Source organism: Rhinatrema bivittatum, chromosome 2 (genome assembly GCF_901001135.1).
Source record: "Rhinatrema bivittatum chromosome 2, aRhiBiv1.1, whole genome shotgun sequence".
NCBI lineage: Eukaryota > Metazoa > Chordata > Amphibia > Gymnophiona > Rhinatrematidae > Rhinatrema > Rhinatrema bivittatum.
The window spans coordinates 84,490,649-84,516,951 of NC_042616.1; the positions used below are offsets into that span (position 1 = coordinate 84,490,649).

Here is a 26,303-nt window from a genome sequence, read left to right on the forward strand (position 1 = left end):
TGTGTTCCGTCACCAAGCAGACAGCCATTCCATAGAAAGGGGAGCAGCACTGAAGGATGCTCAGGATAGGAGAATTGAGGCTATCTGTAAGCAGGCCTTGGAGGCAGTGACAGTGAATTTGCAGATAGCCTCTTGCTGCTTCCTGGTGGCTCACACTTGTTTGCTTCTATCTCAGGAGGTCGATGAGACTGGTTTGTATTCCAGAGCAGTGAAGGAACTGGCAGCCGCCTTTTTGGCGGATGCGGGCTGTGATCTCGTCCGTACTTCTGCCAGAGAGGTGGCTTTGGTGATAGCAGCTAAGCATCAGCTCTGGCTGCAGAATTGGTTGGCTGATACAACTTCATAGTCTAATCTTATGAAATTGCCTTTTAAAGGATCACTCTTGTTTGGGAGTGAGTTAGAAAAAATGGACAATAAGTGGGGCGGAGTCCCAGGTTCCTTGGTTGCCAGAGGATAAGAAGCAGGCACCGTGCTCGTTTGGCGCAAGAGGCCATGTTAAGGATTTCAGATGTTTGACCCTATAGAGGTGTGGCTTCTCAGAGGGCTAGACCTTTGAGTAGGTCTCAGTCCTTTCAGCCCAGGAGGCACCTTAATTGGCGGTGCCTCCTGAACACCGTCAATTAAGGTGTGCCTACCCATCTCCTACCCAGGCTTTCCATTCTATCTCAACCATCTGACAAACTAGAGGATCAAATTTGCTGATAACTATAGAATTATTATTCAGTTTCTCAAATTTTTCTTTGGGCAGCATTTTTTCTTATTAGAGGGTATTTAAATCTGTCAGGGTGAAGCAAAGCCACATAGTTAAACAGCCATCTTAATTCATGGTTTACTAGTATCCCTGGTCACAGTTGTCTTAAATTAGGAATAGTACCAAAAGTTATTGTAGAGTAAAGAATATAGATAACAATGAAAGGAAAATACGAGACATAAAAAATAATGAATGTAGGAATAGGATTCAAAGGAGAGATAGAAAATTTAGAATAAAGAATGTCAGAAACATCCAGGGAGAAAGTGGTGTGTAGAGAGAAAAGGAAAGAGTAGATGAACGAGGTGGCTAGAAGATGAACCCATGGAGATCTTATCATGAGCTTCTAACATACCGGCAATGAGTCTTCATTGACCTGATTCTAAGGGGTGGTCAACATCAGCTCTCTAGAGCTACAAACTGGTTTGGTTGCTTGCTTCTTGGACTTTTGGATAAAATTAAATAACACTGAGGTGGAGGAGAGTGGGGCTCAACAACTAAAGAACTTTACCTGCTTGAAGGCACTTGTGGGTGAGGAAATTGGTTCTCGGCCCGAGAGATGAACATTGAGCTTCTATTTCCTGACTGTGATGTCATCAGTGGAGCGACGCTATCAACTATAAAATCGGACCTCCTTGCGGCACACCATCGAGGCCGGCATGCTGCCAAAGTTGCACGCGCCAAAGGGGCACGCGGCTTTGCCCCAGATTTATTGCCTATCAATAATCTTCGGGAAAAGCAGGAAAGTGAGTAATATTTTTTTCTTTATATTTTTATAACTCTCCTCCGAAGCCTCCATCCAGGAAGGTCCAAATAGAATTTGAGATTTGGATCTGAAAAGAGAAATCAGAGATTTTTCAATTACTTCAAGGAAACATGCCTCATACCAAACAGAAGGCTGGGGTCAGGGAGATGGCAGCATCTTCTCCTTTGTCCAAAACCTCCCAATCTCGGATTTTGACTTTTTTCGCTCCCACAACTGAAAAAAGTCCGGTAGAGCTGGCCGCTGAAGGGCTTGGAACAGAGTGGGTCCCGACCTTCCAGGCTGAAATATCTCTAAGTCCCGGAGCCCCGAATACTCCTCCCCCACCTCAAATTATACCATCAGACTTTTTGCAATTGCAAGTAAATAATGAGGAGAAAGGAGATAGGAGCCAGTTAACAGAGGAAGTATTGGAAGCCGGATTATTGGGCAATAGATTTACACTCACTGATAAGCCAACTTAAATCAATTTGGATTCTCTCTGGCAGGCGGTAAAGGCTTTAGAGTTAGCAATTGTTGACCTGATAAAGGTAATTATGGATTCCAATAAACGATTTCGGAATATTGAGACTTCTCTTATTAAGTCTGATGGAAAAATGGAAGAGTTGGAAAAAAGAATGATAAACATGGAAAGTAGACATCAGAGGTATACCAGAGCCGAAATAATATAAGATAAAAAACTGGAAAGCATAGAAAATACCTTAAAAATCTTAATCTTAGGATACTGAACTTTCCCAAGCATGATCTAATAACTCCGCAAGACATGCTTAAGGAATATTTGTAACAAATTCTAAAGATGCCTCATCAGGCAATGCCTGTTTCCTGGCGTGTAGCCAGATGGACTCAGGACAAATTGGATAGTATCCGCGTGCTAGCAGTTGGAGACGGATCTGACGTCAGCACGGGGGCGTATATATCCCCACAGGAAGCGTAGCTATTCAGTAATTTCCGACTCCAAAGCAGTTTGGAGTGCCTGCACGCTAGTTGAGCGTGCTTTCCAAGACTACTTTAATTTTTCTCTTTTCTTATCATTCTAGATTCGTTTTTCCTGTCTATTCGACTTAGAGCCCCGCGCTCCTGCGGTAGATACCCACGGGTTCCTCCCACAGCGAGCTCCCGGGGTGCTTACCGTGCTCCCCCGGTGGGAAAGTCCTCGGTCCTGCCGAAGCGCGGCAGTGACGCAGTCCCCGGACGCAGTCCGCGTGAGGTATACGAGGCCCTCGGTCCCGGCGTGGACAAGGTAGCGGGTGCATTTCCTCAAATTACAGTGGTGAGATGATCCCTTCCCCCCGCAGCCGGAGACCGCCTGTGTTCCAGCCGGGAAGCGCCGAAGCTGGTAAGGAGTACGTCTCTTCCTACGGGTCTCCGAAGCGCAGAGGATCGGCGGCGTGGCACGCAGTGGAGGACACCCTGGTTGGGCCTTGCTCAGGTACTCCGCGCCCGTAATGGGCGCGGCTTTCTTCCTCCTTGGCTTTGTTTCGGCATATAGCTGACCGCTTCTTACTGAAAGCTTATTGAATGCCTATTAAGCGCATATTGCTGGCCGCTTATTACTGAATGCTTATTGAATGCCTATTGCGAGCATATTGCTGACCACTTATTACTGAAAGCTTATTGAATGCCTATTGAGAGCATATTGCTGGCCGCTTCTTACTGACAGCTTATTGAATGCCTATTGAGAGCATATTGCTGCCCGCTTATTACTGCAAGCTTATTGAATGCCTATTGAGAGCATATTGCTGCCCGCTTATTACTGCAAGCTTATTGAATGCCTATTGAGAGCATATTGCTGCCCGCTTATTACTGAAAGCTTATTGAATGCCTATTGTGAGCATATTGCTGCCCGCTTATTACTGAAAGCTTATTGAATGCCTATTGAGAGCATATTGCTGGCCGCTTATTACTGAATGCTTATTGAATGCCTATTGAGAGCATATTGCTGGCCGCTTATTACTGACAGCTTATTGAAGGCCTATTGCAAGCATATTGCTGACCGCTTATTACTGAAATCTTATTGAATGCCTATTGCAAGCATATTGCTGGTCGCTTATTGCTGACTGCCTATTGAGGGCACATTAAGCGCTTATTGCTGCCACATATTCCTGTTGAGCACCTGTTGTATTAAGCGCCTATTGCTGCTATTTATTGTTATTGAGCGCCTGTTCTATTACGCGCCTATTGCTGCCGCATATTGTTATTGAGCGCCTGTTGTATTAAGCGCCTATTGCTGCCGTATATTGTTATTGAGCGCCTGTTGTATTAAGCGCCTATTGCTGCCGCATATTGTTCTTGAGCGCCTGTTGTATTAAGCGCCTATTGCTGCCGCATATTGTTCTTGAGCGCCTGTTGTATTAAGCGCCTATTGCTGCCGCATATTGTTCTTGAGCGCCTGTTTTATTAAGCGCCTATTGCTGCCGCATATTATTGAGCGCCTATTGTTCAATGGATCAGAGAGCTGCAGAGTTTTCAGCGACGGTGCCGCCTGCTTCGGGCATTGCAGCCCTTGGCCTCTGCTCAGCATGCCACCTTCGGGCCACGCGCAGGGAGGAGCCAGATTCTCTGTGTGCCCAATGTGAGGGGGCCGTGCGACCCTCGGGCCAGGACCTGTCTCAACCACGATTTGTGGACAGATCCCCAGGGGCTACCCCAGAGTTAGGGGGCAGTCTCGACCAATCAGGCATCCTGGGGGAGCTTGTACCCCAGCGATTAGAGGCTGCTTCCATTTCCTGGGTGGATCTCTTTAAGGGAATTCATGCTTTTGTACAGATGCAAACGGCTGCCCATCCGGGCCCTCCGGTTCCTGCTGTTCCTGTAGTTCCTGCGGTGGCTGCGCCTGCGGCGGCTGCTGCAGTAGCAGCTCCTGCGGATCCGGTTCCTGGCCCTTCACAACCTTATCGCGAGCGGGACTTCCCACCGATGGATAGCCCGGATCAGTCAGACCAGGAGGTCTCACAGGACGAGTCCGAACTCCCGGACGAGGGGGACCTCCCTCCAGGGACTGAGCCATATCGAACCATGAGGCGGTTCTTCCCTAAGGAGGATCTCTCCGACCTGGTGTCTCAGTGTCTGGCAGAATTGGATATTACAGGTCCCAGCGCTTCGGTACCTTCTGTGCAGAACCCCCTGCTGGAAGCTCTTCGTGCTACGGCCCGCCATTTTCCATTCTTACAGGCGGTGCAACAACTGATCGATTTAGAATTGGCGGCTCCAGCGGCTGCCTTCAAAGGGGGTCGGGCTCTGACGAGCATGTACCCATTGGCACCGGCTATCCAGGATCTGCTGGCGTGCCCTCAGGTGGACGTCTTGATTAGCGCTGTGGTCAAGCGCACTACCAAGCCTGTTGAAGGGGGGACGGCCCTCGGGGAGCCGCATGATAGGCGACTGGACGCCATTCTGCGTCAGGCCTTTGAGGTGGCAGCTTTATCTTTACGGATCGCCACCTGCTGCACGGTAGTAACGCGTGCCTGTTTGTCACAGGTTAGAAACAACGCTCCAGCGGCGGACATGGAATCCGCTCTTTCGTTCCTTACGGATGCAGCATCTGACCTGGTCCGGACAACAGCTAAAGGGATTTCATCCTCCGTAGCCGCCAGGAGGCAGCTCTGGATCCGAAGATGGTCGGCTGATGCGCCTTTTAAAACCCACCTCACCAGATTGCCCTTCAAGGGCTCTTTTCTATTTGGCAGCGACCTTGATAAACTGGCCAGTGCATGGGGCGCCTCTCCAGTGCCCAGATTGCTGGAAGATCGGTTCCGAAGGGGCCAGCGCGCCTTTCCAAGGCCCTCCAGGGGCAGGAGTTCCCAGCGTTTCGTTCCTTACAGGAGTCGTTACCAGGCACCACGTCCTCCGGCCAGGAATCAGTCCTTTCGGACCAAGCAGCGCAAGAGGGGAGCGGGCCCGGGCTCGGGTCCCGGCCGCGCTTCCCAATGAGAATCCGCCGATTCATCTGGGGGACGGAGCCATAGGGGGCAGGTTGACCCTCTTCTACCCCAGATGGGTCAAGATTACTTCGGACCAGTGGGTTCTCGCCGTTATCCGAGAGGGATATTATCTGGACTTTCATCATCTCCATCCGGACAAGTTGGTGGAATCTTCGTGTCCCATACACAAGAAGGCAGCATTGGAAGCTACCCTGGCAAGGCTCCTGTCCTTGAAAGCCATCGTCCCAGTACCTGCCTGGGAAGTGAATTCTGGCCATTATTCCATCTATTTTATGGTACCCAAGAAAGGGGGTACCTTTCGGCCTGTCCTGGACCTCAAGTCGGTCAATCGATACTTACGGGTCCCGAGGTTTCGCATGGAAACTCTACGCTCCGTCAAGGCCGCAGTACAGCCAGGGGAATTCCTTACGGCGTTAGACCTGTCAGAGGCATACCTGCATATCCCGATCCATCCGGATCATCAGCGCTTCAAGGTTCTAGGCCGCCACTTCCAGTTTCGGGCTCTGCCCTTTGGGTTGGCAACATCGCCACGGACATTCACCAAGGTGGTAGTATTAGTAGCGGCGGCGCTCAGGCGGGAAGGAATTCTGGTCCATCCCTACCTAGACGACTGGCTGATCAGGGCAAAGTCTCGAGAGGAGAGCCTTCGGACCACCGACAGAGTGATAGCCCTTCTGGAAAGCCTGGGCTGGGTTATCAACCTCGGCAAGAGCTGCCTACAGCCTTCCCAGTCACTGGAATACCTGGGAGTACAGTTCGACACCCGGGCAGATACGGTCAGTCTCACCACCAAGAGGACGTTGAAACTTCAGCAGCGTATCCAGTATTTGATGGGAGCCAGTCGACCCACCGCCTGGGATTATCTGCAGGTTCTTGGTCTCATGGCATCCACCCTGGAAGTGGTGCCCTGGGCGAGGGCCCATATGAGACCTCTCCAACACGCCCTGCTCTCTCGCTGGAGCCCCCGTCTACGGACCTACTCCACGCACCTACCTCTACCGGCCCGAGTGCGGACCCAGTTACGGTGGTGGTTGCAGTCCACCCACATGAGCAGGGGATCGAAGATGTCCTCACCCACATGGATTTTGCTCACCACAGATGCCAGCCTAAGCGGCTGGGGCGCACACTGCGAAGAACTCACCGCACAGGGGCAGTGGAACAGAGAAGAGTCGGCGTGGAACATCAACCGTCTAGAGGCCCGGGCTGTCCGATTGGCATGCCTTCAATTTGCCCACAGACTGCAGAACAGAGCAGTCAGAGTGATGTCCGACAACGCCACCACGGTGGCATACATCAATCGTCAGGGCGGAACCAGAAGCCGACAGGTATCTCTGGAGACCGCCCCTCTGATGACTTGGGCAGAGGTGAATCTTCAGGACATCTCCGCCGTCCACATCGCCGGGAAGGACAATACCACAGCAGACTTCCTCAGCAGGGAAAGCCTAAATCCGGGAGAGTGGCAGCTCTCACCCACGGCCTTCCAGATGATTGTGGATCATTGGGGGTTTCCGGACATGGATTTACTGGCAGACCAGTCCAATGCTCAAGTACCCAGTTACTTCAGCCACAAGCGCGACCCGTGCTCACACGGAATCGATGCCCTGGTTCAACCGTGGCCTCCAGGGACTCTACTGTATGCCTTTCCTCCGTGGCCTCTGCTAGGCGCTGTCATCCGCAAGATTCAGAGGCACCGGGGCCTAGTCCTTCTAGTGGCGCCAGACTGGCCAAGACGACCCTGGTACGCGGACATGAGAAGACTACTGGCAGGGGAGCCCCTTCCCCTGCCTCCTCTCCGGGACCTTCTACATCAAGGTCCCATTCTTCACGGGGATCCGGCTCAATTCTCTCTTACGGTATGGCCCTTGAGAGGGCTAGATTGAAGAAGAGGGGTTACTCGGAGCCCGTGATTGATACCCTCCTTCGAGCTCACAAGTTTTCCACATCCCTCACATACATCCGGATCTGGAGAGTATTTGAAGCATGGTGCGACACTCACGGCACCAATCCACATGCAACCACAATCCCTATTGTGTTGGATTTCCTGCAGGATGGCCTTCAGAAGGGTCTCTCCCTCAGCTCCATCAAGGTTCAGGTGGCTGCGCTGTCTTGCTATGGTCCCAGGAGGGATGGCAAGACCATCGCCAAGCACCAGGATGTTTCTCGCTTTCTGCAGGGAGTCAAGCATATTCGTCCGCCACTAAGGTGGCCTGTGCCTTTGTGGAACCTCAACCTTGTTTTGGATTTCCTCGCCGGATCCACCTTCCGACCCCTTCGGGGCCTGTCTCTTCGTTCTCTCACCTTGAAGATGGTATTCTTGCTGGCGGTGTGTTCAGCACGCCGCATCTCGGAACTACACGCATTGTCCTGCCGTGATCCCTTTCTCAGAATCACTCCAGAGGCTATCCATCTTCGTACGGTTCCCTCCTTTCTACCTAAGGTGATTTCACAGTTTCATCTTAATCAAATCATATCCTTGCCTACCACGGCGGGTCTGAAGAAATCTGAAGAAGGGCGTTTGTTACGCCATCTCGACATTGGCAGATTGCTGCCCAGATATTTGGAACTTACACAAGACCTACGAAAGATGGACCATCTGTTCGTCCTGTGCAGCGGGAAGAAGCTAGGTGAAGCGGCCTCGCGGCCCACCATCACCCGCTGGATTAAAGAAGTTGTCAGAGCAGCGTACGTAGAGGCCGGGAAGTCTCCGCCTCTGCAGGTCAAGGCTCATTCTACCAGAGCACAAGCAGCATCTTGGGCAGAATCCAGGATGCTATCGCCTGCGGAAATCTGTAAAGCGGCGACTTGGTCTTCCCTCCATACCTTCTCCAGGTTCTATCGTCTGGATATTCAGGCCGGGGAGGACTCGGCATTTGCGAGGGCGGTACTACATGGGCCTCAGGCAGCCTCCCACCCAGGCTGGGAGTAAAGCTTTTGTACATCTCATTTGTCCTGAGTCCATCTGGCTACACGCCAGGAAATGTTGGGATTACTACCTGATAATCCCCTTTTCCTTAGTGTAGACAGATGGACTCAGCATCCCGCCCAGCTGCCTGTGTACATGGGTATCACCGATTCAAGGTAAGCCATGTCATCTGTTTCCATAAGAGCGTACACTCTACCAGGTGTCCACGCCTTCCGGTTGGGAATGCTGGCGGTCTCCAGCTACTATCAATCGGTCAGGGGAATCCTGTTTCACTTTTTCACTGAGCGTCAGTACACACATCTATAACAGCTTTTGCAAGGAAGATTACTGAATAGCTACGCTTCCTGTGGGGATATATACGACCCCGTGCTGACGTCAGATCCGTCTCCAACTGCTAGCACGCAGATACTATCCCATTTGTCCTGAGTCCATCTGTCTACACTAAGGAAAAGGGGATTATCAGGTAGTAATCCCAACATTATCTCGAAAATCTATTACATACCTGCAAGAGACAATAAAAAAGTTCAAGCTAATAAACTAGAAGAAAATTCCTTCAATTTGTCTGAAATTATTGAAGCAACACCAAGTACAATAATTGCATCGAGGGCTACTCTTAATGTGTCTCTTGCCTTTGCTATGGACAGTGAAGCAGTATTTCGCTTATATATGAGAAATCGATCAGCATTATTTCATGGAGACAAAGTCTGGATCTATCCAGACTTTTCTAGGACAACACAAGATAAAAAGTAGGAAGTTTCTAGCATTAAGATCGGAAATTGAGATGAAAGGGGGAAAAATGACCTTAAAATTCCCATGTAAATGTGAAGTGTTTTTGCAAAATCAGAAATATATATTCTTTGAAGTATCACAATTGCAAAATTTTCTGGCTTCTTATCCTAAAGAGAATGGTAGCTCGGAATTCGAGGCATTGTATCAGTTGTAATTATCTCTTTTTCAATTGTTATAAGAAGGGATAATCCCCTTTTTTTTCCTATGTAAAACTGCTTAAATATTAGATGATTACCTTCCTGGGTTATTACCACTAACTATTAGGTAATATCAGATAATTAGATGTTTTCTTTGTTTCCCTTTCCTTTTCCTTTTGATTTAAATTAGACATATTACTATCATAATCATCTGTAATTATTATGTATTACATAATTGTATTTGAAAATGCATAAATTAAAAATTAAAAAAAATTAAATAACACATTTGAATCATGAATCCCTTGGCCTTTTGGCTAAGATTGAAAACTTGAATAATATGGTGGATTAATGTCCTACTACCCAATCTTATTAGAGAAGCTAAATCATTGCAACCATGGCTAAAGCAAGCAAATTAAAACTTTTTTTAAAGATACTAAACTATGTAAATTACCTTGTTTTCTGTTAAAGGTTCCTCTGGTGGCTCCTAGCTCACAAATTGATGGAGCTGAAGAAAATGTTAATTTCCATCAGCCAATGGACCAGGAAAGAAATCTTTGTTTAGCAGAAAGTAATCTTCTACCTCCACCTCCTATCCAGAGAGTTATGGATCCAGGTATTTCTGGCCTCTTACATCACAATGTGTTCAGTGCAGGCACATTTTGTTTCAGCTTAGTTAATTACTATTTTCCTGTTTTAAACAAAGTAATATTTTGGAAACTAGAATCACATATCTAGATAGAGGTAGTTGGCTTGATTATAGTATGAAAAAAATTAATGACTAGTCTACAGCAACTATTAATTTTCACGTACGTCTCCTCTATATATGAATATCACTTAAAATCTTTATCATTTAATTTTTATTGATCTCAAAAACATTAACAAGATAATTTATGTAAAAAGGGAGACCTCAGTACTAGTAAGACATCTGATTAACCAGAATCTTAATATCCAGTCGTAGCAATCATAGGGCCTCATTTTCCAATATCGCAGTGGTAACGCATGAGGGGGCGTGTCCCATGCAAATAAGGCATTTTTCGTGCAGCGGGGAAACATCGCATGACGCGATGTTTTCGCCATTTGCGGAAATTGATTCGCAATTCGTGAAAACATTGTGCACCGCGATAAAACCAATGAATCTTCACAGTACACGAAAGTGTCCAAACAGCCTATTGCACAACACGGGAGGGAGAGGGAGAGAGAGAGAGAGAGAGACTTGCTATAGTGCCTATGCCCTAGACAGGTATTTATATCCCTATGGGAGGGCCCCTACGCTCATACCTAATCCCCACCTCGAGTTACTAGGTGGCCCTCCCATAGGGATACAAATACCTGTCTAGGGCATAGGCACTATAGCAAGTCTCTCTCTATCTCTCTCTCTCTCTCTCTCTCTCTCTCTCTCTCTCTCTCTCTCTCTCTCTCTCTCTCTCTCTCTCTCTCTCTCTCTCTCTCTCTCTCTCCTCCCCCCCTCTCTCCTCCCCCCCCTTTACTGGCCCGTAACGCGAATGAAAGTGTTGTAGCTATTAGCCGCGATAGGAGCCGCGCTAACACTGCGGCTGTTTCGCGGCACACGATAACTGTTTCCCGTTTTACATATGCTCCGCCCCCTGAATATAAGATTACGAATTTGCATTCGCAAATCACGTTAACGGCTGTTAGCGCGATTTGCGGTATTATCTCCCATGATAACACCTTGGAAAATGACCCCCATAGGTCTTACCACCTCTTTTATTTTTTCACTTATTTTTCTTAAAATGTCTTCATTCCCAATTGATCTTCTTTTCTCTTCTACATATCACATTCAATTAATCCTGCCACTCTCTGTGTGCCCTTTTGTTTCTTTTTTTTAATTAATTCTTTTATAAATCACAATCGAGTGGCACCTAATCTGAATCGGATAGAATGACATGAGATTCCAAAACTTAATTTAAAACAACCAGAGACTAAAGTATCTTGCCAGGACCGTAGTTCAGCTGTAATGCCCAATGTTTAATTGCTTTAAAGCGGAGACATTTTATATTAGACCCGACATTTGAATAAGTTATGCACTTATCTGTTCATTTGTGCCTTAATGGTGTTTCTGTGTTTCTATACACCGAATACTTTTTGAAGACGCTCAATTTCCTCAGCCGCCAACGTTGTCAACGTTTCGCAAACGCTGCATCAGGGCAGGTTCTATAATATGAGGAACAACAGCATTGAAATCATAATTGTATTGCATAATTCACATCATAATTAGAATATAAACTTTTATCAAAACCTTCTTGTCGGTATTTATTCATAATTGTGTCTGCAACCTTCCATCTCTGTTAGTTGGGCTTAGTTTAAATGTATTAACATGACTGCCTTTTTTTTAAACTCCAAACTCACTTCAATTGTAGCCAATCAGTTTTTACGTATTGACGTAACAAGGTGGCGTTATCTTTCTAAAAAAATCTCACCACTTGTACCTTAATGAATTAAACTGTTCCATTCTATTTTGCTATTTAGTCTATGTGTGAGAGAGAATGGACATGTGAGTATGTGTGAGAGAGAGAGGATAACCTCCTAATCCTTGACAATATCAAGGTGACTGGAAATCAAGAGCTCCCATGTATGGACAGCAGGGGCTTTTTAAAATCCTTATTAGCTTTAATTATTGGGTGTTATTTGATATATGTGCTGTTTTGAAACATTTTATTGGTGTTTGGGACATTGTAAAAAATGTAAATAATTTTAATTAATAGAAATTCTATTTATTAGTAGTTTTAAAATATTCTTTTATTAGTATGGTTTTTACTATTATAACTGATGCTTTATGTTTCTTAATTTTATTTGTTTTATGAGGAATGGTGGTTCTGTTTTTCCATTGTTAATACACAGAGTCTGGCTTCTTGGGGTTTCCATTTCAGTTTTTGTCTAATTTGTGCTCCTTTATTTTGTATTCTGTATTTGGTGAGGGTCTGTCACTGCTCTGTGTGTGTGATCGTGATGAGAGATTCTGCTAGCATAGGGATCTATAGCAATCTGGTTTGTTTTGTTTCCTCAGTAGGTGGTGTATTGGTATTCTAGGACCCAGTGTAATATTTACCCTTGCTTTTTCACAGTTAGGGTTATTGTTGTTTGAGTCCTTGGTGTTATTACTGTTCTGTTACAATTGGATTGCAGTATAGATTTTGCGTGTCTTTTTTTGCGAGGTTTTATTTTAGTTCACAATGTGCCTGGCAGTGGAAGGTGTTTGTGCTGCTGTTACTGTGAGGTGACACCAGAATTTGAAAATATCTTTTAGTATGATGAGCTGTAAGGGAAACATTCAAGCTCCATTGTTTGGGGGAATTTTCAGTGGATGCACAGTTACAGAACTGGAGGTGCAGGATTTATATTGACATTCTGTCCCTTCCTATAAATTCCAGACTTCACTCTCATAGCCATATAGAATTAGTTGAATGAGGCTATCAAATAATTATATAGTGTGAAACTGGCCAGCTTTTTAAAATTATGCAGAAGACCCTTTGGACTTTTTTTTATTAACACCAAATATTCAAAAGCTGTGTTTTATCCCATCAAGCTCATATATCTCATTAAAGAGGTAAATTGAATAACACAATCACTTTGTTTTATTATTGTTACTCATAAATTATAACAATAACATTAATCTTGGAATATTATATATTTTTAATATAAATGAAAGGTTTTCACAAGATAGGTTGTGTCATGAAACATTTTATTATGTATATATTTAAGGAAACATACATAAATTGTCGAAATACATTTCGTTCGTTTAACCTTTAACTTCTAGTTTGCTAATAGACTGAATTACTGTGTCATGAAATTATGCTTGTCTAAAAAGTGTCACCAACATGAAAAGTTTGGAAAGCTCTGCTCTAGAGACATTGCATAGAACTACAGAACATGTCAGCAGACAAAACCAATTTGTTTACCCAGTCTATTCATTTGTATCTGTTGCCACGTAATCCTGCTTGATGACTAATCTCTTCCCCGCCATCCAACTTAAGTCTCATTGAGCCTGTTTTAAGGATATTTAAATGTTGTCACTGTTTTTGCTACTACCACATCTGCAGGAAGTCTGATCCCAGCTTTCCACCACTGTTTTAGTGGAAAAACTATTACTTCACATTCCTTTTGAACATCTTTCCCTTCAGCTTCATATGATTATTACTTCTTCTATGAAAAATGCTATCTTCTATTGCCTTATTTGTTGTCTGCATATTGTGTCCTAGTTTCCTTTCTGTCTTTTCTTTTTGTGAGGTGGAAACTCTGGTCCTCGAGGGCCACCAACTAGTTGGGATTTCAGGATATTTATTTTTTAATTGTAGCAAGCTACTATAAAACGTGTTCCTTCCCCTCACGAGCTTATCATATATTAAAGCCTTACAATTTGGACCGAGCTGCATCTAGGTATGTGAAGTGTTTTGAGTTTGCCTAAAAGGGTTTTTCAACCCTGCAGAGACTGCAAGCTACCGCAGCCAAGGTGAAGGAATATAAAAATACATCAAAACCCCTATGTGCTCTTCTGTGAATGATAAATGTTTTGCAAGAACCAGCATCCAGCACAGTGTTAACAAGTTGAGAAAAGGGCTGAACTGTTTAGCCTGCCCAGAGAACAGCATTACATAGCCAACAGAGGAGGAAGCCAAAGGAATGCTAGGAGACAATTTAAGGAAGAAAAGGCGCAAATTGGCTGGCTGTGTGTGTGTGAGGGGAAGGGTTGGCCAGGAGTTGCAGCCAGGAGCCAGGAAGAGAGGAGTACATCTGGCAGCTCTGCAATCAGTTCTTCTACTGAAGAGCTAATTATTGAGAAGGGAGGGGCAGAAGTCTGAACTCTGATGAAATAGAGAGACAGTCAGCTGTTCTTGTTTCGTAGCTAAGCTACATGTAAAATCCCAACAAGGGACCGAGGAGCCAGGAGCTGAGAGACTGAGTGACTGAGACTGAGTGACTTCCTATCCAGGCCCAGGAGCACATGACTGGATCACCCTCCTAAGAGACTGAGTTAAGTAATCTAAACTTTGCACAGAGAGTATCTTAGCAGAGGAGGGAGAAGGGTTATTTTCTTGCTTTTTGTCACAAATTCTATATCTCAGCTTAACTGCTTCAGCCTTTCAGCCAAAGTCAAGCGTAAACCCTTGCTGGTGGGTACTGGGAAAGAAAAACTTGTGGACTGTGGTCTTTCTGTCAGAGACTGAAACCAGGACAGCTTTCTGTTTAGCTCCAAGTAAACCATTTGGAGAAGCTGTCCAGGAGAGAGAGACCTTCCACACACTGCAGGGCTCATCTATTTGGTTTGTCATCTTACCAGTTCCACCACCAAGAGGGACTTCTTCATTTTCTTGATTGTTTGGTTCTTTTTGTCCACACAATTTTGTGTTTGGGACAGGTGCACCCTTTACAAACTGGTGGCATTGGGGTGGATCTGTTCCCCTCCCCCCCCCCCCCTTTGAGTGCTCGGGGTTAAAGACAATTTTTGAAAGATGTGCACTTCACTGCTTTTTTCCCCAACCTTTCTCTAATAGTGTTCCTTTTGGGTTTTGTTTTTTTTTTACTATCCATATGAGTATGTTGGTTGCCCTGGCTAACAAACGATACCCAGTGTTGTTTTTTCATTGCTTGATTTAAAATAAGAAAACTACAAGTTTATATTGTACTTCACTAGTGTACTTTCCCCATTTAATTTTCTGGTTGGATTTACTGTCTGCTTTACACAATACTAGTAAAAGGGTTAATTACTGTTTTATTCTGGTGTGATGATTTTGTCTGGTCTGTGGTGCCACAAGTGAGAGGTTGTTTGGGAAGGGCACAGAATTGTGGTATCGGGGTGACCGGGACCCTGTCTCATCCCCCTGCTTAGGCTATTAACCTGAAGATAAATCATATTAGTAAATAATATAATTTCTCTTGTGATACTCCCCACCTCCAAGCATAGGGGTAATTAATAGTCTAGACCAGTGGTTCTCAACCGGTGTGTCGCGACACACCAGTGTGTCGCCAAGCACCAGCAGGTGTGTCGCGGCTCCCGGTGTTCCACTGCCCCGCTTGTGCTTCCCTTCTCCCCAGGGGCGGGGCTGAAGAATGGAGAAACACTGCATGCTACCGCTGGAGCCCAGCCCGGCAGGGCCGAAGAAAGAAGAGATGCTGCGTGCCGCTACCGGCAGCTGAAGAGCGGAGAGACCTGCGCCCCGATGCCAGCGGGGCCGAAAAATGAAGAGACCTGCGCGCCGCCAGCGGCGGCTGAAGAGCGGAGAGACCTGCGTGCCGCCAGCGGCGGCTGAAGAGCGGAGAGACCTGCGCGCTGACGCCAGTGGGGCCAAAGAATGAAGAGATGCTGCTCGCCGAGGCCAGCGGGGCCGAAGAACGAAGAGAGCTGCGCACCGAGGCCAGCGGGGCCGAAGAATGAAGAGACCTGCGCGCCGACGCCAGCGGGGCTGAAGAGCGGAGAGACCTGCGAGCCGCCGGCAGCGGGGCCGAAGAATGAAGAGATCTGCGCGCCGCCGGCAGCAGCTGAAGAACGGAGAGACCTGCGCGCCGACGCCAGCAGGGCTGAAGAATGAAGAGACCTGCGCACTGACGCCAGCGGGGCCAAAGAACGTAGAGACGCTGTGCGCCGCTGCCGGCGGCTGAAGATGGAGAGACCCTGCGCACCGTGGGAGGTGGCTGGAGAGACGTTGCGCACCGCGGGAGGTCAGGCCAGAGGTGGCTGAGAAGTGGAGGCCAGGCTTATTGGGCCAAACAACGAGAAGAGCCTCCATGTGAGCTTGCGTGCCTGTGGTAGAATGGGTGCATGAGTGAGAGCTTGTGTGCCTGTTGTAGAATGGGTGCATGAGTGAGAGCGTGTGTGGTAGAATGGGTGCATGAGTGAGAGCTTGTGTGCCTGTTGTAGAATGGGTGCATGAGTGAGAGCGTGTGTGGTAGAATGGGTGCCTGGGTTCGTGAGTGAAAGCTTGTGTGCGTGTGTGGTGGAATGGGTGCCTGGGTGCGTGAGTGAGAGCTTGTGTGCGTGTGTGGTGGAATGGGTGCCTGAGTGCGTGAGTGAGAGCTTGTGTGCGTGTGTGGTGGAATGGGTGCCTGTGTGCGTGAGTGAGAGCTTGTGTGCCTGTGGTAGAATGGGTGCCTGGGTGCGTGAGTGGGAGCTTTGTGTGTGTGTGTGTGGTAGAATGGGTGCCTGGGTGCGTGAGTGGGAGCTTTGTGTGTGTGTGTGTGTGGTAGAATGGGTGCCTGGGTGCGTGAGTGGGAGCTTTGTGTGTGTGTGTGGTAGAATGGGTGCCTGGGTGCTTGAGTGGCAGTTTTGTGTGTGTTAGAATGGGTGCGTAATTGGCAGCTGTGTGTGTGTGTTAGAATGGATGCATGAGTGGCAGCTTTGTGTGTGTGTGTGTGTTAGAATGGATGCCTGGGTGCGTGAGTGGCAGCTTTGTGTGTGTTGGGGGTGTGTGTGTGTTGGAATGCATGCCTGGTTGCATGAGTGAGAGCTTGTGTGCCTGTGGTAGAATGGGTGCCTGGGTGGTGAGTGGCAGCTTTGTGTGTGTGTGTAGTAGAATGGGTGCCTGGGTGCATGAGTGAGAGCTTGTGTGTGTCTGTGATACAATGGGTGCATGAGTGGCAGTGTGTGCGGTTGTGACAGAGTATGTGTGAGATTGTATGTAAGTGACAGAGCATGTGTGTGATTGAGAAAGACTAGTCAGGGAGGTGACTGGTGTGTGTGTGTGTGTGAGACAAAGACTAGTCAGGGAGGTGACTGGTGTGTGTGTGTGAGACAAAGACTGGTCAGGGAGGTGACTGGTATGTGTGTGAGAGATAGAGACTGGTCAGGGAGCTGACTGGTGTGTGTGTGTGTGTGTGTGTGTGTGTGTGTGTGTGTGTGTGAGGAAGAGATACTAGTTAGAGAAGTTACTAGTCTGTGTGAGACAGAGACTGGTTGTGACTGGTTGTGGGCCTTAAGGAAGAGGACTGTGAGGACATAGCTTCAGCAGCCACTGCTGCTTCTAGTGAGTGCTATTGATCTTCAAGGGAAAGGAGTAGGAGAGTTGCTGGAGAGGGTAAGTAAAGGCAGCTTTTTAAGTTTATTTTTCTTGATTGACTGCCATTTTAATTATTGGGTATTATGTGATGTCTGCTGTTTTGAAATATTTTGATATTTAGACAATTTTTATTTTTTATGAGTTTTTAATTTTTGGATGTTATTCTGTTCATCAGCTGTTTTGTAACATTTATTAGAAAAGTTTTACAATTATTTCTGAGTGGGGATCTATCTATAGCAGCTTGGCTTGCTCTGTTTTCCCAATAGGAGGTGTATTAATGTTTAGGGCCTGGTTAAATATTTGTAGTGGTAAATTACTGTTTTTTCATAAGGAGGGGTATTGTGCCTGGCAGTAAAGAGAGTTTGTTTTGCTTTTACTGAGATGTCATCAGATCCAGAATATCTTTTTTTGTATGGTGAGCTGTATGGGTAATGCCCTAGTTCTGCTCTGCACCCATTTTTGGGGGTCGATGTGGATCCTGAGGATGCAGAATGTATATTTACATTTTGTCCCGTGACGATCACAAGTTCAGTGTGTCACGCACTTGAGAACCATCTGTCAGCTGTGTCCCAGCCGAAAAAAGGTTGAGAACCACTGGTCTAGACCAAGGGGAGGGGGGCAAATAATGTTTAATATTAGTTGATATACTGGCACATCACCATAATATCAAAGCAGTTTACAACAAACCCAATAATCTAAAAAAAAACAAACCAAAATCCCTTAGTCTCCCACTACCTTTGCCAACCAAACTAAAAGCAGGTTTAATGATTATGCATAAGAGTAAAATCCATGTGCACTGCCTCAATTCTATGCAAACCGCTATCTTGCATATTCATTAGGATATCCTGAAGACCTGACTGGTCGGTGGCCCTCAAAAGCCAGAGTTACCCACTCCTGGTCTAGAGTACATCCCTAATGCCTTAAATGTCTCCATGTATGACTTGTAGCTCAGCCCATACATTATTTTGGTAATCCTCCTTTGAATTGCTCCATCTTATGATGTCTTTGAGTAGAAGTGGTATTGAGAATTGTACACAGTATTCAAGTCATGGGGAGGGTTGAGGGGTAAGCATACATAATATTACTTCCCTCTGCCCATTAGTGTTTCCTTTGATGTATCTAAGAATATTATTAACCTTCCCATATACTTTAGCACACTAACTGACTGGATACCTGGAGATCATTAGAGATGATGTAACATGGGTCCCTTTTCTGTTGGTGACTGTTGGTTCTTCCCCACTCAAATAGCATTTGGCCCCTGAATTTCCATGCTCTGGATGCATGCTGTTCCTTTTTTTGAAATGAAAGTGCAGCTGCCAAACTCTTGACTTTTGTTCCAACTTTTAAAACATCTTTCATTTTATCTAGTTCCTTGGCATGTCTGCTATGTAGCAGATTTTTATATCATCTGAAACAGGCATATTTGTCCTTTTAGTAATTTAGTAATTTAACACTCTTACTTATAAAGACTTTGAAGAAGACAGGAGCAAACACTGACTGATCCTTAGGGCATCCGTCTGGTTACCTTTCCTTCAACAGAGTGGACCCCACTGACCAGCACTATGAGTCCTGTTGCTTAACCAGCTTCTCACTCAGTTTATTACTTTGTCCCTTTTTCACCAGTTTTTAACAAGAAAAAGAGTGGAAAGCCTTACTGAAATTGATAGACCATATCTGCTCTGTTCCTCTATTCTACTACTCCAATCACTTCATCAGATAATTCAATCATGTTTCTATGGCAAAATCTTCCCCTATGTGAAATCCATATTTAGAATCCTAGGTATTATACTGTTCATCCCTTCAGTAGTAGTTTCCTGCTTTCTCTTGGTTTCTTTCCTTGTCTTGCGGTACTACATCTGCTTTTCTCCTGGGTCTTTGGAATCTCCCATGTTTCTTATGATCTGTTGAACAGAGCTGCCTTGAACACCTTCAGTGTGCTGGGATTTACTACATCAGGTCCCATTCATTTGTCTGCTTCTAACTGCGGCTCTAATACCTCAGCAAATGGTAATGTGTTCATCCCACAACCCCTTGTTGCCTTTGCTTTTGTGTGTATACTGAACAAAAGTGTTTTTTCAAGACTCCCATTTTCATCTGATCCTCTTCATTAAACCTGTTTTCCCTTTTAACTATTTATTATTCTCTTGTCAGTCTTCCTCTTTTTCAGTTGTATCTAGAGAGAGTTTCATCCTCTGTCTTCAGTAATTGCACAATATAGTTTTCTTTTTGTGAGTTTCTGTCTAAGCTTTCTTCCTGCCTCCCTTTGTTTCTCCTTGCAATTTTGCCAACTTCCTCCTCCTGTGTGTTTTTTTTTTTGTATTTTCTGAATGCTAGGTTTTTTGCTCTTTTTATAATATTGCTTTGGTGAACTCTCTTGGCTAACATAAAAATGTGTTGCTATTTCAGTATACTTTGTGAAAATTGCTGTCTATCGTTCCTCTGTATGACCTAGAACAACTTTTTCCTGATAAATCTCCCTCATGTATTAGTCAAGGGTATTTTTGGGGCCCCAAAATCAAGAATTATCTGTCACCTGTGGATAAGTTGAGGGTAAAGCCTAGTGGGCTTATGAAATGGTGATGTCATACTAAGAAACAAACCGATAACTTAAGAAAATCGCTTTTATTAATTTTTAAAAAGCAAAATAAAGTGTCTCGTAAGAAACATTATCATTTAACAAGGAAATGTCCCTGCTGTGTGAATCCTTCCCTCCCCCATGGCTGCCCCTCCTGTCTGAATCCTTCCCCCATCCCGATTCCTTAACTCGCCCACCGCTATCTGGACAACGATGGCATTTGCTCAGGAATGTCCTTCCTCCTGTCCCAGTGTAGTGGTTAGACAGTTTCTCCCCCACAACTCCTCCGGATCCCTTAACACTCACTACTGCTGTGAGGATGACGCCGAACTTGCGGTCACCCAGGCATGTCCTCCCTCCTCCCTGCAGAGTCCCAGTGATGTGCTTTGAACCACGTCATTCTCAATATGCCAATCAGACCCTGGCTTGGGAGGGGGGAGGGTCGTACCCCCGCAACTGCAAGTGCCGTCCTCATCCTCATAGCAGCGGGTGGGAGGAGTGTGCGAACAATTCAGTCATGCATCTTGAATTACGGTACCGGCATTATGTGAATTGACTCGTGGATAAGACTATCGTGATTTTAAGGACCGGTTTTGGGGTAACATTTTTTCGACTTATACACAAGTATATACAGTAATCTTTTGTTTTCTTAAAGCTGATCTTTCTGAAGTCGAAGACTCCTGGTTCTGGTTTAGTTTACATTGAAACTTACAGTAGAGTGATCTCTTAGCTCCTAAGCTGTCCCCTTGCATCACCTCAGTGATGCTGTATCCAGTTGTCAGTACCAGGTCCAGCATCACTTCTCCACCAGGGCAGTCTTCAGCTAGTTGCTTGAATGAGACCTCTTGCAAGGAATCCAGTATCTCTCCACTTCTTAGTGATCATGCAGCTGGCATGTTCCAATCTATGTCTAGTAGATTTAAATCCTGTATTAATTGTGCCTCTCCTTTGTAAGGCTTCAATTATGTCCATGTCTACCTTTTCCCTCTGTAATGTAATGGTAGCCTGTAGATTATATCTATGTAGATAATTGGCCCCTTAAGCTTCTTCAAAATAACCTACAACAGCTGAGCTGCCCCTTGCTAACTTTGTACCTGTTGAGGGTCAGAGCAGTGACCAGAGCTGGGAATAGGACCGTGGGCCCAGACCCCCCACATGGTAGTATGAAGCACAACCATTTGCTCTATCAAATGAGCAGATACTTTGTTCAGAGCTTTTAGTAGAAAACAATGACGACTCATCTCATCGTTTCTGTGACTTTAGTTTTCATAGGATTACATGTGGTGTTTTTAAAATGCCTACGCTCACATCTAATACAATATACTGCTTCAGTACTGTTATAGGTCAGTAGACAAAAGAGTTTGTCTAATTAACTTCAGGAGTTAGCTGGAGAAATCCTGTATTTTAAATTTCCTGACCTATCGAGTGGATATATTTTATCTGGGCAAGCCATTACCTTGCTAAAATTTAACTTATAAAAGGGGTTATTCCATGGGTTTGGTTTTATTTTTATCCAGCTAGCACTGATATTCAGTACTAGCCAGATAAACGTATCCTACTAACTGTAGTTGGAAAAATTGCTTTCCCAAAGTTAGCCGAATAAGTTTTAAAAAACAACAACAAAAACCCTAATATACCCACCTCGTTAGGAGAGTAAATCAATTGTAATGTGGGCCAAGTTGCCCCCCCCTTCCGCCCTTATAGAAAGTAAAAAAATAAAATAAAATAAATTCTACCATGGCCCCTGTGAAGGGACCAATCAGTGGTTGAATGAAGTGAATAAATGAATTTTAATCGCCAGCACAGCTGATAGCTGCATCAACAATGATATTGCAGCCCAGCAAAGCGAGTAAGAGTCTCTCTTCCTCCCGCTGGGCTTCCAGAGCAAATTTGGAAGTTCATGGGTGGAGATTTGCAGCCAGACTTGATTTAACATAAGGGATAGAGCGGCCATACTGTAATTGTTTTTTCCTCTCTTGGGGAGCAGGAAGGAGGCCTCTCAGGCCCAGCTACCATGTATTATCTTGGGAGACAAGAGCTGGAGGGGTGGCAATATTCCAAAGCCTGGTGAGCGACAAAATGACTTTATCCGGGTCGTTTTACTGAGTATATTCAGCAGCACTTTTACCCAGGTAGTGGCACTGAATATTCAGCTAAAGTTATATGGGTAACTTCATCCAGATAACATTTCTGCTCGCTGACTTACTGAATATTGCCCTCTTAATAGATAATTCTTATATAGCTGTGATACACATGTGATACAGTCTGTTTACACTGACAGGAGATATGTCTGATTTCAGAAAAATCACAGGTACCTCTGGAAGCATGCATCTTTAAATGGCATATTCCTCTTAAAGCAGCATTATATCTCTGATTGCTTCTTCAGGATTTGTAGACCTATCTGGTATCTCGCTACCTGAAGTTACGGACATCAGCAAACTGCTTGACATGACTGCCTCTTCCTCCTTTGCCTTGACACCAGATACACACAGCTTATTAATTCATGATGGCATTGATACAAGTTTGGGTAAGACTATGCAAGAGAGCAACTTCAATTTGGCTGTTCTGAAAAAAGGTTTCCATGAGCTATTCTGTCAATTCTTTCACTTCAATCAAATATTTCTTAATTTTGCATTCAGATATGAATATGTGGTATAATACTTACATTTAAGGTGCCCTGGAACCCCACTCCTTTAGGGATAAATCCAGGATGAAAGCTCAGACAGGTGGCACAATAGCATTTTCAGTTTGCTGAGGTTGGGATCCAGAGAGAGCTATGACCGGAGGACAGTGGATGTAAGGATTGAAATATATGTGCTGCAGGGATAGCATGGTTGTATTGGAGAAAGAGACGAGGTGGAAACCTCACTGGTGTTATGAGGAAGAGAGGAGAGTCAGGGATCAGGATGCTGGTGCTGTAGAAGAGGGGGAAGGAAGTAGGGGGATGGTAGAAATAGGCAGAGTCAGGGATCCTAAGGGCTGATTCTGTGAAGGAGGGAGAAGCGGTATGAAGAAGAAAGGAGGGGCAAGGAGAAGAGCACTGGTTCTGTAGGGGAAGGGAAGAGAGGCAGGATTCTTATGGAAAAGGAAGGGGAAGTAGAGATCAGGTAATGTGGTGAAGGGAGGAGAGGCGAGGATTAGGATGGTAGTGCTATGGAGCAAGGAAGAGAGGCAGCGATGTAAGAAACCCCAAGTAGTAGTCAAGCACTTGAGAACTAAGGTTCAGTGCAGAAAAGTGTAAAGTTATATATTTGGGATGCAGAATTGTGAGGGAGCAGTACACAGCAGCGGCTGAGATGATGTTATCCATATACCAGGAGAGAGATCACAGGGTATCTGATCTCTAAATAGCAAAAAAAAAAAAAAAAAGGGTGCAAGACAGTGACCAGATAATGCCTCTGTACAGGTCAATAGTGAGACACCTTCTGGAGTATTATCTTTGACTTTGAATTTCAGAGGCAACCAGAATGGTGCAGTCTGCATCAAAATCCCTATTAAATGAAACTTAGAGACTAAATATGTCATACCTAGAAGAGAAGGTAGAGAGAGAGGATTTAATCGAGACTTTCAAATTCCTCAAAGGAATACACAATGGAGCAGTTTGACAAAAACAAAAGACCCTTTTTAGCAATTGAATAAGTTTTTAGCATTTAATAAATTATCCGGCTAAGTCGTGCAGCCCCGATCCGCTCACCTTTTCCCTGTACGTACCCGGATCAGTCCAGACCATGGGTTAGGCCTCCCTTCCAGCAGGTGGAGACAGAGAAAAACTTGAAAGGCACCCTCACTTAACCTGGTGTGCCTCCTGCATCCCTTCAGTATTTCTCTCTCTCCAGCAGATGGAGGTGGTGCAAACCCTGCAGTCTTGCCCTGTTTCTGGGGTGTAGGCTCTCCCTTGAAATAATTAAGAGTGAACTAGCTATATAAAGTTTTGAATCAAGCAAGTTTAAAAAAAACCAAAGAAGAAGTCTTCTGCAGCAGGGAGTGTTTCCCAATCCTCCCAGGGGGTTGTTAGATCCTGCGGGGTCATCCCCTCTGGTGGCAGGTTATTGGAGCTGGAGTTGGTAACCCTGCGGGGCTCCAGTCAGGTAAGGAGCTGAGGAAGAGATTACCGGTGGTCCGGTCCCTTTCTGACCTCATGCCAAGCTTCAGCGTTTAAAAAAAAAAAATACAAAAAAAATTTGAAATTTTTGAAAATTTTTCTTTTTTGGTGAGCTGCAATCCAGGACCCCTCCCCATCTGAATTGCTGTGTTTTTGATGAATTTTTCCACGTTTTTGCTGAGTTTTGGGCTGTTTTTCCCCCTCCATGACGCTGCAGCCATCTTTGTTTGTGGCATGTGGAGAATCATCCTTGCGGCTTTCTCAGGCCTGTATTTGCTCCCACTGCCTTCTGGGAGGGGAAGACAGCTTCCTTTCTGGGTCTGCAGCATCAGCTAAGCCCCGAGGAGCTCAAAAACAGTCGACTCCGTGGGTCCCTCAGGCTAACCCTTTTCCCCTCAGTGCAGGGACGGCAGCCAGCTTAAACACTTTTGCTGCAGCTCAGGCAAGGGCTATGGGGGATGGGGAGCTTCCCCCTGCGCTGTCACCGGTTCCTACCAGTCTTGATAATCCTTTTGATCAGGAGGACCCTGATGTCCCGGGGGGGGGGGGGGGATGATGATGATTCTGATTCCTTTTCTTTAGATTTTGTCCTCCTTATGCATAAAGCCTTTCTGGCTTCCAGGTCTCCGCAGGGTGGTGCCTTGCCGGTGAGACCTGCGCAGTGACCGGCCCCCAAGGTAGCTAAGCGCACGGATGTGCCCGCGTTGCTACGGGTCGCGAAGTTAAAAGGCTCCTTGGCTTCAGGAGGAGCAGCCGATCCAGTGGTACCGGGCAGTGCGGCTACAGCTGCAGTGACTTCTCCTTTCTCCCCATCTGGGGCAGGATCGGAAGATGAGCAAGGGAAGCAGAACCTCTTGGATGGTGATGATCCTAAAGTGGTCCGGCTGTTCCAGAGAGAGGAATTAGAACCTCTCATTCCTGCAGTTCTTTCTGAGCTTGGGGTGGAGCTCCCTTCGCATGCTCCGCCGCAGGACTCTGTAGACCCAGTCCTGGCGGGATTGAGAACGCCGACCCAAGCTTTTCCTTTTCATCCCATGCTTCAGCAGCTGACGACCAGGGAGTGGGACACTCCGGATGCTGGTCTGCGGGTCGGTCAGGCCATGGATAAGCTGTATCCGTTACTGGATGAATCTCTAGAGCTCCTGCGGTCCCACAAAGTGGACGCTTCTGTTTCGGCTGTTGTTAAGCGGACCACCATTCCAGTCGCAGGTTCGGCGGCTCTCAAAGACCTTCAGGATCGCAAGCAGGAAGTACTGCTTAAGCGCATTTTTAGGTGTTGGCCCTAGGTATCCGGGTGGCGGTGTATAGCAGTTACATGCTGCGTGCAAGCCTGTGCTGGGTCTAGAGATCTTCCTCTGGGAGAATCAGAGCAGGCGGAACATTTGAAAACTGCGGAGGCATATGGAGCGGACGCACTGTATGACCTGCTCTGCACTTCCTCTCGCACAATGTCGTCGGCAGTGTTGGCAAGGCAGCTTTTGTGGCTCCGAAACTGGTCCGCAGATGTTTCCTCCAAGGCTCAGCTTGGGGCTATTCCATTTAAAGGTGTTTTTTTATTTGGTGAGGATTTGGAGCAGTTGATAAAGTCCCTGGGAGAAAACAAAGTTCACAAGTTGCCAGGCGACAGACCGAAGCCCCCCAGAGGATTTCCATCATCCCGCTCTCATTTTCGAAGGCAACGTCGGTTTCGGCAGAGCAGGCCACAAGTACCCGGACAGCGGCAACCAGCGGCCAGAAACCAAGCCTGGTCCTCGTCCTTTCGAGGCCGCAGAACCTCCCGGGAGGGTGGTTCTTCCTCATCTCTCGCCTCCAAGGCTACACAATGAGATGGAGCCAGCCCATCCCTCGGTTCCTCGGGTTGGGGGTTGCCTACCCTGGTTTTACAAGGCACGGGCCAGGATTACTTCAGATCAGTGGGTGCTAAGCATAATAGAACGCAGCTACACTTTGGAATTTGCTCGACCTCTCCGAGATTTCTACTTAATATCCCCATGCGGTCCCCAGGTCAAACGGCAGATTGTTCATCAGACTCTCGAACGCCTCCTAGCTCTCGGGGCTGTAAAACCGGTTCCTCCAGAACCCTGGTGGACAGGGAGGTACTCCATTTACTTTGTAGTTCCAAAGAAGGAGGGATCCTTCCGACCAATCTTGGATCTCAAGAAGGTAAACAAGTCTCTCAAGGTGCCACATTTTCGCATGGAAACTGAGTTCCGTAATCACGGCAGTACGCGAGGGAGAATTTCTGGCCTCTCTGTCAGAAGAAGTTCCTTCGCTCTTATGGTCCTGGGAATGCATTATCAATTTTGCGCTCTGCCG

At 46.2% G+C, this 26,303-nt stretch overlaps 1 protein-coding gene across 4 annotated transcripts in view; it reads left to right on the forward strand.

Moving 5' to 3' along the window:
• The window catches only part of GORASP1 (golgi reassembly stacking protein 1), a 163,355-nt gene that overhangs the window by 72,481 nt on the left and 64,571 nt on the right, over nt 1–26,303 (forward strand). For all 4 annotated transcript variants that reach the window (XM_029588395.1, XM_029588394.1, XM_029588397.1 and 1 more), the window contains 2 exons: nt 9,770–9,914; nt 22,272–22,412. In XM_029588395.1, coding sequence (XP_029444255.1) covers nt 9,770–9,914; nt 22,272–22,412 — 286 coding nt within the window. The remainder of the gene's footprint in view (nt 1–9,769; nt 9,915–22,271; nt 22,413–26,303) is intronic.